The 19,018-nt window shown below is 31.7% G+C and overlaps 2 protein-coding genes across 5 annotated transcripts; one reads left to right on the top strand and one right to left on the bottom strand.

The window, feature by feature from the left end:
* Positions 1–2,092: 2,092 nt before the first annotated feature.
* LOC149911110 (uncharacterized) lies at positions 2,093–7,543 on the bottom strand. Of its 2 annotated transcripts, none has more exons than XM_090102916.1 (3): positions 7,046–7,543; positions 3,452–3,542; positions 2,093–2,644 (listed from the first exon to the last, which is right to left on the bottom strand). In XM_090102916.1, exons 1-3 carry the CDS (start codon positions 7,163–7,165, stop codon positions 2,466–2,468), a joined length of 390 nt encoding a protein of 129 aa, XP_089959042.1. In that variant the 5' UTR covers positions 7,166–7,543; the 3' UTR covers positions 2,093–2,465. The 2 variants fall into 2 exon arrangements, with proteins under 2 accessions (XP_089959042.1, XP_089959049.1); XM_090102923.1 differs by having other exon boundaries at positions 3,455–3,542.
* A 1,777-nt stretch (positions 7,544–9,320) lies between these two features.
* Positions 9,321–19,015, top strand: LOC149911109 (uncharacterized). 3 transcript variants are annotated; one of them, XM_090102878.1, is made up of 10 exons: positions 9,321–9,495; positions 11,836–12,053; positions 12,138–12,343; positions 12,531–12,639; positions 12,735–12,952; positions 13,030–13,222; positions 14,388–14,477; positions 15,740–15,853; positions 16,067–16,252; positions 16,867–19,015. In XM_090102878.1, exons 1-10 carry the CDS (start codon positions 9,418–9,420, stop codon positions 16,874–16,876), a joined length of 1,422 nt encoding a protein of 473 aa, XP_089959004.1. In that variant the 5' UTR covers positions 9,321–9,417; the 3' UTR covers positions 16,877–19,015. The 3 variants fall into 3 exon arrangements, with proteins under 3 accessions (XP_089959004.1, XP_089959021.1, XP_089959013.1); XM_090102887.1 differs by lacking the exon at positions 9,321–9,495 and adding an exon at positions 11,628–11,755; XM_090102895.1 differs by lacking the exon at positions 14,388–14,477.
* The last annotated feature ends 3 nt before the right edge of the window (positions 19,016–19,018 follow it).

Raw genomic sequence — 19,018 nt, 5'->3', positions numbered from 1 at the left:
TATAATATAACGAATGTAAATAAATATTTTTATCGTTGTTCATGAAATGCGTGTATTATGAAGAAATGATTGTCAAAAAATTTACCTTTTGAATAAAACCAGTGAAAGTTTTGTATATAGTTTATTTATTATAACACTGACATTAGTTATATAGTCGCCAAGTCCCGTTTCAATTTCCACATTTTCTAAATAACTACGTTTCATTGCTAACTTTATAATAAATAACTATAGTGAAAATTTTGATGTGCTAAGTAATATTGGTAATCAATAATAGGTACTTACAAGATATTGTCTCATAAGTTCTAACATTTATTTACATTATGGATACTTTTCCACCGTACGCTTATTGAAGCATCAATTAACATTTACTAATATCAAAAAATAAGGTAAATCAATTATTGTCGCAATAAAAACCATATTTAGGATATAAATTTCTACGAATTACGTAACAAATAAATTGTCGAACAATGTAGGTAACCATATACTAGTAAGTAATAAGTATACTCCGTACGATCTATCAGCATTTGAGAATTTAATAACTTGTTTGTTGACTTTTTCATGTCATTTATGTTACAAAAGTATTAAAATATATTAACTTGTATCAAATATTGTTACCCAGTGGTATATTAGCTAAATTGATTTATTTATTTACTGCCTCTTAAAACCGTCATATCATCAAATTTCTTCTAGGTATTCTGTACGTACTTATTTTTATCAAATAAACAAGTAGGTATACGAAAAAAAAACAATTGTAAAATAGAGCTCGAGACTCATATGTTTAAAAACGGACATAATTGGAAAATATGTATATAATATGTACTTTCCAATTCACAATACACAATATAAAATAAGCGTAAATTTCGCAATGCTAAAGATTCGCAACTACTTCTACCATCATACCAGCTTACAGGCTGCAGCAGTAACATGTTTTAGTTTTGTCATCTTAACGGTATCTAGTATTGTATTACCGGTCAAATGTGGCTACTTGACCACATTTTTTTACTTTTTCTTAGCTAACTTATTTATATTAAACTTTTATTAACATTTTATGATTTGTTCATGTCATGAATGATTTCATCATTCACTTTTACTAGGTATTTCTTTAAAATATATTGAATCTGACATTATTTACAAATAAACGTAATACAGGTCAAGTTGAACACTGATGTGGTATCTTGACCTTGCACATCAGTTTTCATAGGTAGATGCTTAACATTCTTGTTTTAGGCTAAGTTGCTATTACTTTTTAATTCTTCGACTTTTTAAATATTGCAGCCCGAAGCTTTACAATAAACTGTTAGGCTCTGGCTACCTGGTCAAGTTGCCACGGGATTTGTAATGATTTCATACAAAGCATTACATGTCGGATAGGGTTGTCACAAACAAGACACAAATTTTAATGAACTATTTATTTATTAAACTAAATTTAATACATATGTATATGTATATTACTTAATACTTATAGGTATTTATTAATAGGTAAGGAAACATTTATTTTTCATTAGAAATATGCTAAATCGTTGTCATCAAAGAGAGTATAAGTATCTGGATTGTCCGAAATTTGCAGCAAATTTATTGATTTTACTATGCAAAACTCGAAACAGATAAAAAAAGGAAAAAATGCAGTCACGTTATTTTTTGTGTCAACCCTAGGCGTAGGTCAAGTTGCCACGCAGCGGTCAATGGCAACTTGACCTAACCTGAGGCATCAATGCCCAAGCAAATATTTCGACAGATGAGCCTAAAGTTGGATAGTTCCCACTGTAAAATCAATCTCTAGGGTTTATTACACAACATATCAAAACTGTACTCACCTGAGATGTGCAGTTTAAGCTCTACAAACATAATAATACTGACACCGGCAAAAGATCCTTAGTCACAGTCACACTTCAATACGTTATATTGCGAGAACCAACAGCGTTACCGCTTTAAAATTAAAATATGTTGCCAATTAATATTTTAAAAACCTACCAACATCGATACGTTAGGTCAATTTGCTTTCAATTCTACCAAATTTGATATTTTGTTGTTAAACGGAGGGTGTGGTCAAGTTGCCAAGTAAAGGTCAAGTAGCCACATTTGACGGTATCTCTTGTGTTATCTATTACACACTTTATAAAAAAGTGAATCCCGTGTCCCCTAGTGGGGTAAGGGGAAGATGTATTATGCATACATCTGTTTCACTGATCGATTTTTTTCTTTAGGGACAAGAAGGTGATCAGCCTTCTGTGTCCTGCCAGACCGAGACATTTTTTTTCTTCGTCTCCACCGGGACTCGAATCCAGGACCCCTGGACACGGTCAGTACACAAAGCATTACACTTTATACAGGATCAAAATAATTAAAATCTTTGCGATGCAATTTAAATTGTGCGGGCGAATGATAATAACTTGACTGTCGAATAATTTAAACATCTGAAGATATGTAAATAAGCTTATGTTTGTCTTTTCATAATTACAAATAGCTTATGGGTCTGAGATGGTGTAAGGCCACAGACTGGCTTCTACTACTTCGACATCGGGAATAAAATCGTCATCTAGATTGTTCTGTTCTTGCTCATTGTGTTCTGGTGAATCTGTGGCAGGGATGCGCTCCTCCTCGTCAACGTCGTGCGAGTCTTCCGATTCATCGGCGTCTTCATTACCTTCACATAGAGGCAAATGATTATAATCAATATAAGTACTAACTTCTACTTATTGCTTTGCTAATAAAAAGAGGCTATGCTAACAAAATATAGCAATCATTTGGACCGACGTCACGTGAAAGACAAACTCACATTCATGAATTGACACTATAGGAATTAGGAGAAGAGTGACAGAGAACAAGAAGCGCTTTAACGTTTTCAATGAATATAGCTTTATCTATTCAGGTTACCGTCCAAAACGGTTGAGCCGATTTTTGGGGAACTTTACCAAGCAAACGCCCGCTCACGCCCGCGGCTTTACCCGCGTTTTCAACGAAAATCTTGCTAAGTTCGCTCCTGGGGGATTTCAGGGAAAAATACTATCCTATGTGATAATCCAAGTCACCCTCTAAGTATATGTTTGCCAAATTTCATGAAAAACGATTCAGCAGTTTTTTGCGTGAAAGAGTAACAAACATTCATATAGGTACATACTTACAAACATTCGCATTTATAATAATAGTAGTATCATGAAAATTACAGTTTTTTTGAAAATCTATTTTTTATATTATAAAAAATAGGCCCGGTCAATTTAGACATTTGAAATAACCAAAATTCCCGGAGAGGTGGAGAGCAGAACATTTAGGATTTTTCTCGAAAACGGTAAAAAAAACCTATATATCTTAGTAGGTAACCTTATATCTTTCGCTGCAAAAATTGTCTTCAAGATTTTTTTCTACAGTTTCCATTCCTGAGATAAGTATCGCGATTTATTCTTTTACAATAATTTTGGTTATTTTATGTGTAAATAGACCGGGCTATAAATACCACCATCATCTGTTTCTGCATCATCAATCGGTTCTGGATCAGACTTTTCTACTGGAGCATGTTTCACACATCTCTTGGTAAACGAATTTAGCTAAAAAAATAAAGTTTATATTTATGGCCAGCCTATGTACCTATGTGTTGAAAGTACATTCGTGAAAACCACGGTTCAAAGGATTTTCAGGAGGTTCACGAGAATATTATTTTTGTGTTTTTTTTTATGCAAGAGCGACAGAGATAGATCATACCAGAGCAATTTACAATACCTATTCTTTATAGTTCTCGACCGTAGTTACTATGGAATACGTTATACCTTTTTAACAGTGTCAGTAGATACCTAGAAGTTATAGGTAAACCAGAATCTGATGGCAATTAGGGAAATCAAAATATTGAGTGTGCAACCCTAGGGAAAATGGACTGAACGATCTTGATACTGCTTATTTTTTAGTTTGTTCTCAATATCATTAGTCACATTATTACTTATGTGGACAATACTGTACTTAATAATGAGATATCCACTTATACTCTGTCCATTATATTATTTGCTTTTTGACAGCTTCACGCCTATGAAGGATTGTATTGTCTATGTTAAAATGTCATACAAATAATTATCATTCTTCATGGACAGGTCCCGCCCACTTAGTGATGTCTACACAGAATTATTCAATGATGGGTCGATAGATTATAATAATCGATAGAAATACTCTGTAAAATATATCCGATGCAGAAAAACTCTTCTATTATGTTATATAATTTAAACGTAAAGACAACCAAATTGTAAGATAGAAACCAATAAATAATAAAATATTAGTTTAGTTTAGTTTTAACATACAATGCATAGATATGTGGTCTTATTATTACATATCTTATTAGTACGTTTACGTTGTAATTATTATTTACGTACCTGATTCGATTTATGATAATATTTTTAATTTATAATTGAAATGGTATCACAATCGATAATCTTTTGAACATCACTTCTGGTATCACCCGTCGAGCTGTCAAAAAGCAATTCTTATAGTGGACAGACTATAATATTATGTAGGTACATACTTACATGTATAATATACATATTACTTTTATACAGGTAATACATATTATTAATTTATACATACCTATTACCTATATTTGTATGTTCATTATCATTATGCCATGTGAAAATATCGATGTTATATCGATAGAAAACTAGACTGCTTATAATTTTTTATAAAATTAAATAATAATAAAATAAAACCATATAAAACTACGTTTATTTTCGTAAGTATTAACAGATACACATATTATAAAATTGACTTGGACAGCTTGGACTTGACGAATAGCCGTATTGGAAACTCCTGTAATAAGTTTTCATAAATTATATTCCAATCAACTGAAATGTAGGTAACTATAATATTGTTTATATTATAGTTACCTACATATAATATTTTTAATTGAAAGTATCAAAGCGGGTAAGTCCAATTTACCAATAAAATCTTCTAAATTGAAAATTGTGATGTGTTTGACCCTTCTTCATCAAATATTTTTCTATACACATTATAAACAACACCTCTTGCTTGTGATCGCAGCGGCTTTTTCGACATTTTCGAAGATTTTTTAGACAAAATCCTAAAAATTATTTATCAACTGCAAAAAAGACAAATAATTTGACAACCAATTTGATAGTTGTCAAATAAGTTGCCACATGAAAATCTTTTATTTCATATAAATATGCCATCAGATTCTGGTAGACCTATACCTTATACAAGTTGTGAGAGAATTCATTTTTTTTTCAAACACCTTGTTATGATTACAATAAGCTTCAACACTACTATAATTAATAATCTAGATATAACTACACTAAAACAAAAATATTATAAGGGGCAATAATGGACAAAAGCCATTCCCAAAGCTTGACATAAAATATAAATTGAACATATAGGTAGGTTAATACTATTGTTTAAATAATCGCGTCAGGTTCACTTCCCACTTTTAGGTTCTTGTTAATTAAAATATTAACAAATTTCAAATTACATCAAGTGTATATTAGGGAATTGTTAAAGAAAATCAATAATAAATCAGGAACTTGCACTTACCGTTTATGTTGCATATCAGGAATTAGGGAACATTGACAAATTTATATGTCTATAGATACAAGTGTACCTAGTATGTGCCCAAAGATGTTTTTTATATTGTCATTGTATGTTCCATTAAAAGGCACCTATATAAAATACTTTTATAATTTTGAACATAAATCTAAAAGAATGTTAGGGAATGTTTATGGCAATTAAAACCCTGTTACAAGACACATGCAGTTATTAAAAATTATAGTTTGCTTTATAACCATAAAGATAATAGAATTATTATTTCCTTTTTACAAAATTTTATCAGGAATTCCCATACATACATAAATTGATACTATGAATTATGAGTTTAGTCACCACTGAAAAACATGGCTTAAATAATTATATCAAGATGATGATATATTTAAAGGTAATGTTTTTTTACACAACAGTTCTTGAAAATAGTTTCAATTAACTATCATATCATAATCAAACATCAAAGAACGAAGAAAAATTATTCTGATCATTTTATAGAGAGCAAGAGACAACCCAAATTTTCCGAAAGAACAGAAATAAACAGCAATATAAGATAGTACATTGTAATCAAAATAATAGGTTTAACATTATTACAGTTGAATTTAATTTAAATTAATTATACAATTAAATTAAAGCAACATTTTTTCACAAACCAAATACAGAAGTAATCCAATTTTATTAATAATCCTTAATAAAATCTCACACTCAATACTAAAATACATATTTTTATATAAAAATAAAACCATAATGATAAAGTAACCCTACTCATAACTAATTTTGTTGATATTACAATAAAGTTGAATATCAAATTGCCTCACTGCTTACACTAACAATCATCATGATTTTTACATTGACGAAATACAAATTTCAACACTTTTTTATTTAGTTTAGAATTTTATGATCCTCCAATCAATGATAACACTTTGACTTGATACATACAAGATACAACTATAAAACTAGATATATAATCAGGGTCAAAAAATGTCTTAACCAAATAAAGAAATACAAGGCTTTGCAAATTTACATAAACATACACAAACACATTGTGTAATAATATGCATACAAAACTACATTACATGCTGAGACATTAATATAATTTACTAGTGCATCAAGATTCTTACAATAAAATGAAGAGGATGCAGAATGTAAAAAAGAAAAAAAATGAATAGAAATAACATGAATCATCTAAATATAGTTTAATTTAATAGAAATGTGAATTATTCAACTACTATGTATGTAGAGTGAATGCTGGACAATTTTATGTTTTACTTATATTTTCATAAGAATGTATCGCAGTAAGTTGAACTTTACAAATTCATCTTATTACTAAAAAACATATATCTTATTGGAAGAGTAATTCATATTACAGCTTTCACTCTACAAAGGAAAAATATAAATAGGAAGCTTAAAAGAAACTGCTACGAATTTCATTCCAATGTTGCATTAACTAACATGTATATATAGTGAATGATCTCTAATAAAAATGTAACCAATAATAGAAGCAGATACTAGACAATCATACCCATCGACGATGTGCTTGTTCTAGCTTAGTTAATTCTGCATCCTCATCACAAGGATTATCTGCATTAAACCAGTCTGCAAATGTTAGGAGAGGCCTTAAAGCTGGAAATGGTATATCCATCTTAGGTCTTTTTTATTGTTTTATTATGAATCCGCAAATATATTTATTTTTTAATATGTAATGAAATAATCTATATTACAAGTGGCCATAAACAGAAAGAATTTAGTAAGGGTATCTTTAATACTGATTTCCAGGAATTCAATTCAGCTAATTATGACAAGTTTAAGAGATTCTAGAAGGAAATCAACTAAAATGTATATGTAATCACTAAAAAATTTAACGTAAAACAGATTAGACAAGGGCGAATTCCTCAGACAATTTATATAAATTTCAGTTAGGAACACATTCTAAACTTTTCATTGTTATATTTTTTTCGGATTGAGAGGTATTGTGTGGTATTGATTACTAAAATAGGTATTTGTTTAGTGTCTATTGACATTTGACTATTGATCACAGATCACTGATCAATGCCAAGCCAAAGGAATGACATTTCTAAAATGATGCACAGACTATAAATCACAGAGTAAGTAATATACTGAATGAATGATGTCCGAGTCCGACCCAACTTAGACGGTTTAAATACTAAATACCTAGGTCTAGTGTGGTCTAGACTCTAGATGGTCTAGTTTTTAACATCTTTGCATCAAAATAACACAAAAGACCAATAACTAATATTGTATTGTCACCGGTCCTTGATCAGCATACAAAATTTAATCCATCGGTTTTACGTGGGTCAAAATCGGGTCGAAAGGAGTCGGTAAACTCCCTGCTACTGTATACGTGGTATACATGTTATAAAAAGAGAATCAATTAATATTATTTTTGTTTTGTTTGTAAAATTTAAAGTATAATTAGTTAACATTCAGGTTTTAACTTTAATGAAGTTTATTCATAATATATGACTTAAGCGTCTTATTCACGGTCCATCCCCGACATACGTCGGCTCAAGGCCGCGGTGCTGGATGTATCCTACTGACGATCGTGCGCGCATCAAGCATCTAGCCATGCTTTGGTTGCCAACTTTTATTTGAAGATATAGAGTATATCTGATTTTAAAGGAGGTAAATAAAGAGTAAATAAATATTTTTAAAAATCTATTTTTTTGTACTTTTTGCAGTACCTAAGAATTTTTCATTATTTTTAAATGAATTATATGAATCCAAACATTCCAAATCTAAATTTATATATTTCAAAAGCTCATTTTTAATTAATTTTTAATGAAGCTCGGTTTCTCTCTTCCCGCCACTTCACATTCATGACCGAAAAGACTCTTTCAGTAAATGCTGAAGTGGCGGGAACAGAGAGTATATAGCTAATCATTTTTTTTTAAACAAACAAATTCGTCAAGATATTTTTTTTAAATAAATTTCCATTTTTCTGCAGTGGACTTTTGCATGAAATCTGTGTTAGTCAACAATTCGCCTTGGAGTTCTTTTAAAAAATAACAACTGAATATAAACTGTCCATGTTTACAAGGTTGATCCAAAAGTAATGATAATTGGGATTTCCTGTGTACATAAAAATATAAAATAACCGTTTCTTGCTTGCTCATGTACTCACTAAGTTATCACAAAAAAATCATATCAATAGGCCACGTTTCCAAGTATTTACATTAATTTCTGTTGGCAACACTGATCTGCTGTACGTCCGCGCTATTCACTGTCCATCTGCACGACGCGGACGTTCGCGGTGGTGGGGGTGCTCGCTGGATGAAAAGTTGGTCGTGCACATCCAGCAAGCTAATAATAATAATTATTGACGTACGTCAACACTATTCACTGTCGTTTTGCGTCGTGCATCGTGTATGACCTTGGCGGGACGTACGTCAAGATGGACCGTGAATACGACGCTTTACTATGGATTATGGACTGTAGAGTATAGATCCCTGTGAGGCTGTGGTAGATCCACAAAGACGCAAAAATTAATTTTATTGTATTATAAAAAATTATATATGTAAGTATGTGTTTCAATTATTTTAATAGTGCTCATGTCTAATGAGTAATAGATCAATAAGTTTTTAATCCTAAATAATATTACTGTCCCTTTTATATTTAATCATTCTAAATAGGAATACACAGTAGGAATACATAGGAATTTTTAGAAAATCTATTTTTTTTTGTCGGCAATACGTATTTTCTTAACGTATTTTGATTATTGACACACGTAGATCTGTCATCTGACAGAAAATCCAAATAGTATTAATCTGTCTGTGACTCCAAGTTTACGTTGGCACTTGGTGTAAATTCTATTGATCGGTTTCTAAGTTATAACTACCTTGTTTTTTAATTTTGTATATCCGAAAAGTCCAAAAAATGGAGGAATTACGCACAAAACATAAAGCTATGCAAAATGCTGCACATCACATTACTTTGGACTGTATACATCCACAGGTAAATTATAATAGAATTGTAAACACGGTTTAAAAAAAAAACAATCTTGAATTCTCGTTTATATATTATTGAATTAAATATTTTTTTGCTATGCAACTTCATAACTAAAAATATTCAATTAAGTACATATTTGGCGATTAAAATATAATATAGTTATGAAACAATTGTCTCCAATACTTACAAAGCTTTTTCTAAATAACTTGACAAGAAAATCATCCTATGGGAAAGATTTCAAGTTGAAGAAGAAAATTCAAAATAATTATTACATCTCATTCAGATTGCTTGGTGACTGAACATAAAGAACACTTATCAGATAATTTTACGTACTAATAATAAAATTTCTCAGGCATGTGCATTTTATAGCATTTGCTTTTATATGTCGATGTTATAGTTAGCTACAAGATGTTCTATAAATAAATTTATGGCAAAAAATCATTCAATTGTTTTGTTTCAACAAAATTATTCTATTACTACTTAATATTGCCTGCCTCACTATGCTCATTGCTAATAATTTGTATTGTACAGATATTGTAATAATTATACTGAGTGATCTAGAGCCTAGAGGCTAGTAGCACCCACAATTGCACCGCTTTTCTAATATTGTGTTCAATATAATATATAAACATTTATGTGTGTGTGTTTAACGGAATGCCAACTATGAATCAATCCTAAGCATAATAAAAAAAAACTAAACTAAAACTAATACATTTTTGTTTTGTCTTGTTATAACAAGTTGGTATACAGATTTATTTCAAATGTTATGTTTTTTTTTGGTTACTCTGTATAATTATTGTATCTAGTATTGTAGAACCTTTTTTGTAAAACTTAAAAAGTTTGTTATTTGTGTTAGATTTCGATTTTCTTTAATTCTGATTATCAGAATTTTCAATCATTTGAATCGACCCCGGGCCCATTATATTGGTGTTCTACTGTAATATGAACATGGTTATTTTGTCAAATTTATTTTGTCATTGCTAATTTTTTAGGCAGTATACTTGTTGTTGAGTAACAGACCAGGTTTGCAAAAAAAAATTTCCATTGATGCATTGTTGTCAAAGTCTGGTGAACAGATCTATTAAAAAACTAGATTTCCGCCAGCAGCTTCGCCCGCGTTTGCAAAGGAAAACCTGCATAGTTCCCGTTCCCGTGGGATTTCCGGGATAAAAACTATCCTATGTGTTAATCCAAGTTACCCTCTATATGTGTGCTAAATTTCATTGTACATAATCGGTTCAGTAGTTTTTACGTGAAAGAGTAACAAACATCCATACATCCATACATCCTTACAAACTTTCGCCTTTATAATATATCATATTAGAATATTAGATATTAGAATATTAGATGTATGTAATCTGTTACTGGAATGACACTTTTAAATCCATAGCAATTACTTCAGTGCAAGTGGAATAATATTAATTGTACAATGTACAAGTCTAACCCAGCTTTTCTTGTGTGTTTTTAAGTAATAATATGGGCATGTTTCTGCAAATCAATGAGCACCTATTTTGCAAAGAACCATGAATAAACCAAACTTTAGTTGAATTGCATGGATTAAAAGATATGTGTATTATCTAAATTAAATTTGTATATTATACAATTTATATTCACGTTTTATCTAATTTACATAAGGTTAAGAATTTGTTTTGTTGCTTGTGCTAATCTCAGGAAGATCTGGTTTGAATTGACTTATTAACTATTATTTTTTAGACTAGTAATTTCTTTCTGAAAGAATTTCTTAGGTACATGTTATTTAAGAGCTTTCTAGTTTAATTTGTAAGATCTGATTAGCAAGTATCATAATAGGCAAAAAGAGAGATTGTGCTAACATAATTTTAGTTGAAAATTTCTGCAAGTTTTGTAAATATCTTAGTGTTCTTTTTTCATAAAATCAGGACAATTTAATTCAAATTAAAAAGTCTGCTTATGGGAAGCTGATGGGAACTGGTAACTGTTAATTATATGTCATTCTTTTAATTGTTAATTTATCAGCAATTTCTTTAACTGTATCATGTAGGAATCTAATGTTATTCATTACTGTATTAATATAATTACTATTATATATTTATATAATGTGTGACACGTATAGCACTTGTTTACAGTGTGGTTTGTTCATCTATGTCTGTACATTTGGATATCACAGTCAGCACATGGATCTCCATACCATGTACACCCATATCCTTCTCCTGTCCGTCTACAACACGCATTTCAAGCGCAACCTAGCCCTAAGATGTTTCATCCGAAAGGGCTTAAAGCACACCTTGTAAGTTGGCTTCATCTTTACGAACTGTATATATAAATGTTATTGTATTTTCGTGTCTACTTCAAATTATATATTTATAGGATCCCAGAGCATACGGGACACCTAACGAAAGCCCTATCTTGGGCAGAGCACTATGTCTTACACCGAGAGGCAGTCCGCTGCCAGGACGAGTCTCCCACTTGAATGAAAAATTTCAGGACTCTCTAACACTAAACTCAGATACTGACGCTTTAGTAGCCAAAATAAGTGCCATGTTTCCGACAGTTAGTGAAACCCACATCAAGATATTGTTAAAAAAGTAAGTAAATATAATTAAATATTTCAGTGCAGAGTTAGTTTTAATAACAAAATAATATATATATCATGTTACGCATATCCTCAGGTACTACAACCGTGAAGCAGTAGTGATAAGTGCGTTACAAGTGGAGAAGCATCCAATAACAACGCCGGGACCGCTCACTGCTTCACCGTCAGCCGCTCGACTCCACAAAGGTGCGGTTGGGGTGTACTCCGCGCTACAACTTGCCAAAGGAGTGTCCGGATCGCTTCATGGCTCGTGTCATACACCGTTCACATTGACACCGCAAGGTATTAATAACAATGATTTTATTATACATTTTATTCTTACGATAATGTCAAATTTAGAATACAAAAACTTATTCACGGCACTAATATGGGACGCCATCCACATTACAAGTTTACTTTTTCATGAATACATTGATACATTAGAAAATTAAATAACAATTGCTATTAATGAAGTCATTGTTTATTGAAGGTTCCCCACTCTTACTGCGTCCAGCGTCCGGGGCGTCTAGTTATTACGGAACAAATAAATCTGTGGATGGCCAACATGCCAGGCATCAGTCACCCAAAATGAAACTAAAGCAAGTATCCAATTACCTTCCCATTGTTAATTTATTGTTTTTTAAAATATGTATGCATTAGAAATATTGTTTACTAAATGTGTGAATCATTTTAGATATCTCAAGAGTGTATTTCCAAAGGCAGAAGAAACACTGATTTTAGATGTGCTAGCAAATAAAGACAATAATGTGCAAATGGCAAGCGAAGAGCTTATCACTATGGGATTTAACAAGAAGGAGACAATAATAGGCCCAAAGAAAAAAGAGAAAGAAACCCCTCAACCAGTGAAGAAAACTGTTCCTGTTATCAAGACTATAGAGGAGAAAAATGAGTGTAATATATTTAATTATTATGACAACACTATTTTTATTTTTATTTGTTTGTTTTAATGACCTGTTCCGTTTTTTCAGTGAAACTTAAATTACAAAAGAAGTACAACAACATTGCAGAAAGAGTGGTTGAAATTGCTTTGGAGAGTGTAGATTATAATGAAGATAGAGCAGAACAAATATTAAATGTTGTAGTTCAAGAGGATCAGGCGCCTAAAGTCAAACCAGTTCCCTTAAAAGATTCTAGACGACCAGAGACAAAAGACACCAAAGGGTAATTCATTTAAATATTTTAATGTTAATGTTTTAAACCCTATTTCGTTAAACTATACGTAATAGTACCTCCTCATAATACTTTCTTTCATACCTGTAACACTACTTATATTTATCTATATAATATAACTAATAGAATATTAATTGACTCTATAATAATTACAATTTACAAATGCTTCTTAGCTTCTCATACGCACAGCTGTACATTCATCGCTTTAAATAAAATTTTATTCAAATAATACCTCAAATACAACATTATATAAATAAAAAATCTGACGGCTTGGCGGCAATCTTATTAAAAAAAAGAAATACATATTGAACTTAAATGAGGTTTCTTTTCTGCATATAATGTGCATCAAATTTTAATTGCATTTTGTTGTACGCCAACTATAATCAATCTATCTATGTAATGTCTCACAATAAGCTGATTTTTATTCACACTTAATTCTTCAAACAGAATCAGATACTCGCTTCGGTCCATATATAAATTTATTCAATTACATATTTAATTTTTCTTATACTATTGTAGCGTAAGTGAGAATTTAGAAGTCAGAATTTTTATTTATTTTAACTTTTTAATTGGTACTATTGCGAAATGTGCAACTAACATGATCATTCAACGTTTATGATACATTACATTTTTATATAAAAATATTTTAATTTTTTTCTGAGGGTATAAAATTTATTAATCAATCAATTACTATACTCGATGTCGGTGGACATTAGGATACGATAACAACACTTATAGTTATAACTAATAAGTGACTAAGGCTGGGTTCCACCATGTTACTTTAGCAATAGCAAACATGTTGAAGTAACGCTTAGGGAAAATATGAGATTGACAATTTTATAGATGACGTCTTAATTTTAACACTAACCATAACCATTCGCGTTTCATCGCCTCATCGGTGGCTATTCTTAATGTTAAATAACTGTAAGAAGCGTCAAATATAAAATAAGATGTTATTTGCAACTCTGCTAACTTTAACTATGTTTAAAAATAAGTTGGTGCAACACATTTCGCAGTCACTGTTAAAGTCAAATTTAACATTAACCTTAACTATAACTAAAACACGGTGCAATCGAGCCTAAGTTGGGTATTCTGTGGTAATGTTATCATAAGCGTGGTAACCCATCGCCCCCTCTCATACATTCCGTACGGGCAGTGTGTGCTCGCACGCGGCCGAGCCGGCGCCGCGCTCGCCGCCCGCGCCGCCCGTAGCGCGCCGCATCAAGACTTGGGCCGAGCATCTGAAGTATGTTCGCTTGCATGCTATGCTAAACCCTGCTGTGTTGCAGGTGTCCGTTACACGTAGAGTATTTATTGTGGTAAATAGCCGTGTATCATGTATTTATTGAACGTGTGACAGAATGTCAATATTATTAATAATGCATTTCTAGATTTCTTCCATATTCTCATCTATCAATAAATACTGAACTTATGAATCACGATAAATACTTTCTGTGTAACAGGCGCCTTACGCTATTCGACGGATCCTAGTAGCGTTGCGAAGCGATTGCTGCACGAAGCAACTTTGTCTATGTGCCATTCCATTCGGCCGAGACGCATTCTCCGTGATGTTTCGAGCAACAATTTCCTCGCGTGGTTGCTCGCTCTGTGTGAACCCGCCTATTTGTTAGACTTGTACACACGACGATATCATGTAATATCGGATATAAATTCATACATATCCGATATTCAACACACGTGCACGAATACTGCCTGACATTAATTTTTTTTTGACCAATTTTTCATTTGTCGTGTGTTCAAGCGAGATACCTGCTGTTTTCATAGGTACCTCTCCATCAATCGATGTCTATCGATTACATTCGTAATAGATTCAATGTAACGTAACAAAACTTACAATTATTTATTGTGTATTGTGTTTTGAAATTACCGCTTCTTTATTTGTTTTATTTTTATTTACATTCGCTCCATGTTAATATATTTAAGTAACCTTGGCTACTCCTATGTTCCTGTGTTGGATTGCTATTTGGTAGGAGACAATAAAAGTGATAAATTCTTTTTAATATATTTGTATGTTTAGTTACTATTTACTAACTTTATCTAGAATTTCCTGCAACCTCTTTTTTGGTACTAAATAAGTCTAATTGAACAAATGAGTGCGAATTTGAGCTTACACTTTAGAGGAGACACATTCGATACAACGTAACTGACGTTGTGTCGTAACACATAAATTGATCATTTTCTGTTTCAGATAAAAAGGTAAAAATAATCATATGGTTGTTTGAAGTGAAAATTTATATTTTAAAATTCATAGCTATCATTTTCATAGTCATTTTATTATTTTAGCCTTAGTAAACGTTAATTTTGCGTAACATAATATGTAATTCTTAAAACTAAATATAAATTAGCGTGTGTGTAAGACTAGCTTCTAATGGCATGGTTTTCTGTGTTCTTTTTTAAATGTTGTTTGTATAGATGTGACGTAGTATAATAATTTATTGCATTAAAACCTTGAAATTAATCTCCTTTTATACATATTTAATTTTACAGGCCAATCCTTAAGTCAAGTACGAAAATTGAACCGAAATATAAATCTGAATATTCGGTACCTAACAATGGACCCAATCCGTCCCTTCGTCAAGGTCCAAAGGACAATCTTTTACTGTAAGTATCGTAGGTATACTTAATATCGATATATTGAAATAATATATTAACCACAATATATTATGTTCACGTCATACAATTTCACACTCATTTTATATTTTGAACCTGTAATCACAAATATTTGGTATCTTGTACAAATTTTAGAAAATTCTAATTCTGTTACTGCAATAACACAACTATTCAACAAAATTAAGCGTTTTAAAAAATCTCTAGGGAGGATTACATGACCTGGAATGGACCGAACCCGCAACTGCGTGTCGGCCAAACAGTAAAAGCTGAAGGGCCGGACTCGCGTAAAAAGCTCATATCAGCAGCTCGGGGACCTTCCAGCGCCGCTAAAGGACCCATGGGACTAGCTAAAGGCTCCATATACAAACAAACCAAGAAATCTGCCAAAATGTAAGTAATATTTAAAAAAATGAATGAATGCTACTCACGCATGTGACAAACACCTAAAATAGTCTCGACAATTATTATTTTGAACTAATATTAATTATTCTGAGCAGTAATTTTTTTTAGTTTCATCGAAAGCCACTGCAAAATATATACCTATTTTAGATTTTGGCACCAGGTGTCATGGTTTAAACCAACCAAGTTCAACCTAACTATGTAGGTACATGTTTTTAATTTAGTTAGTAGTGTTGCTAAAAGGTTAAATATCTAATAAGTATAAAGATATGTATCGTTGACTTTATAAGTGCCGTCGTCTGTAACAATAGGTTACGTAAGTTTTTAAAATAAATAGTAGATGTTATATTGTTTGGTTAACTAGTTTTCATATGGCTACAGGCTACGGCCTATCGCAAACACCAGTCCTCTTGAGGAAAATAAATGAAAAATAAAAAAATAAAAATATGGGTCAATTAGGTTTATTGTTATGTTATGTTTATTCCCCCTAATAATACATATTCACCAATGTCTTTTTCCCTCCTCGTTATTCTGTCCTTGGGATATATTATTATATGAGCGCTTAAATTGTTAAGTATTTAACTCTTAATTTATTTTATTTTCAGTGTGGTGTAAATCAAATCGCTTCGAGTTAACGTCCAACGTCTTTATACAGGCTGTGGCGTAATGAGTGGATAACCTGGTAACTGGAGATATTGCGTTGGGGTATTGCCTTTTGGCTCACGGCCCACGGGTGACCATAATTTTTTTAAACCTCGTATAAACTTAGAAACGAAAATAAGGAAAACATAAAATTTTATTTCTCTCTTTGTTAAAAAAATATATACGTTTACGCCCCTCCTAATTATGGTTTATTATTCGATAGTGCATCCATCCAGGTATGCTATGCCAAAAAAGTTTGAAAAAATATCCTTCATTTGGAGTCATACCATCAGACAATAAAACAAAAGTAGTAAAGGTGTAATTTTCTAAAATATCGAGTTTTTCGAAAATCGAGGGACATTTATAAAACACAAAAATCATTTTTATAAACCGCCACAACGTCATCTATGATCTATCTATTGTTACCGTGCTATCCATTCATTACACTACACCCTCCTTTTTTGTTATAGTCAAATCTCGAGACTCCTTTTAATGCATGTTATAATTTTTGGCATTTATTTCGATGTATGGCCAAATAAAAGGCTTTATTCAAATCTAAAAAATCTAGTCATATCGGAAAGTGTCTGTATGTTGACGTTTGACTATAGCACTGATGATAATAATTTAATGCATTCCCCTCTCCAATATTGTTAAAATGTAATGTAGATTTTTGAAGTAAGCATTATGATCTTAAAGGTACTCGATGTATTTTTATATATCTTTATTTCTCTCAAGTGTTTTATCGCACTAAATAATATACCTAAGACTTAAAGGGACTTACTTGTCTCTGTACAATGAACATATTGATACTATACTGTCAATATAAAAACTTGGATCTCTTATTTATATTCTTTTATTATCATGTGCCAAATTTTGGAAAAAAGTTACATGTTGCCTAAATTGTTCGAGTATGAGTAATAGAAATACTTCCAGCATACATTTTTATTAATAGATTATTTAATTGTGTTGAGGAATAAATTTATTTATTTTATTTATTAGGAATTTAGTTTCATTAAAATGAAGTAAGTAACTATGTAATAGCTATGTTCGTCAAATATTTTGCTACAAAGTCTTCAACGATATTCATGCCGTCTTAAAGTGTAAAAACTAGTCATAAAGCTCAGGAAATATGCTCAATTAAATATTTGATATTAAATTATGTCAGCGTGTCATGCCAAGTTCAAGCGAAGAGAACTGGCGAGCAGCAGCCTTGTGTAATTTTACACGAATCATTTGGATATGTTTATTTTCTCGCACATGTTGAAACTACGTTAAATAATAGATAATAAGTATTGCTAGTAGAGTTTTAATATTTAATAAAACGAAATTAAGTAGGTATTATGCATATCAATCATTCGATTAAAAAAGCGTACTAAACTGTAACTTGTAACTGTGTTACTTTGATGTAGGAAAAATTAATTAAGTTCAAAGTAAACTCCTTAGGGCACCTCTGCACTATGCGGCTAGCCGGGTTGCAGATAGCCGCGAACCCTAACAGGAAAGTGCGGTTAAAAGGCGAAATGATATTATGCTGTTGGATCGACTTATTACTAGTGCATCCCCGTTTTTCCCCGTTCCCGCAAGAATTTTGGGAAATCCTTTCTTAGCGGATGCCTACGTCCTAACATCTACCTCCATGCCAAAATTCAGCCCGATATGTCCAGTGGTTTAGGCTGTGCGTTGATAGATCAGTATATTAGTCACCTTTGAGTTTTATATATATATAGATTTCCAATATGAAACTCGTTTCTATTTTATATCCAGTGAAAAATCAACTCCATTAATCTCCACTCACTTTCAACTACCTGTTGATCGTAAGTTTTTATCCGCGTGCCTATTCTCTGGATTTTAGTTTAGATTGCTGGGCTATTTTGAATCTCATTAATTATAAATTTTACTGAACAGCAATCCATAGTTATCAGCATAATACGCGAACGTCGACTCGACTACGTTTGTCTTTAAAACCGCACCTTTCGGTTTGGCTTACCCGCCGACCGGCTAGCCGCAAGCGCAACCGCATACAGACGACTGACCGCATTGCGGCTAACCGCATAGTGAAAAGATGCCCTTAGAAGTACTTTACATAAATTAATACGGCTACCTATCTCATAACCA

This window comes from Colias eurytheme, chromosome 1 (assembly GCF_061535395.1).
Source record: "Colias eurytheme isolate Ceu_HAF_F1 chromosome 1, ilColEury1 Martin Lab GWU primary, whole genome shotgun sequence".
Classification (NCBI taxonomy): Eukaryota; Metazoa; Arthropoda; class Insecta; order Lepidoptera; family Pieridae; genus Colias; species Colias eurytheme.
The sequence above is the reverse complement of the archived record's forward strand: the minus strand, read 5'-3'. Positions and strand labels throughout refer to the sequence as shown.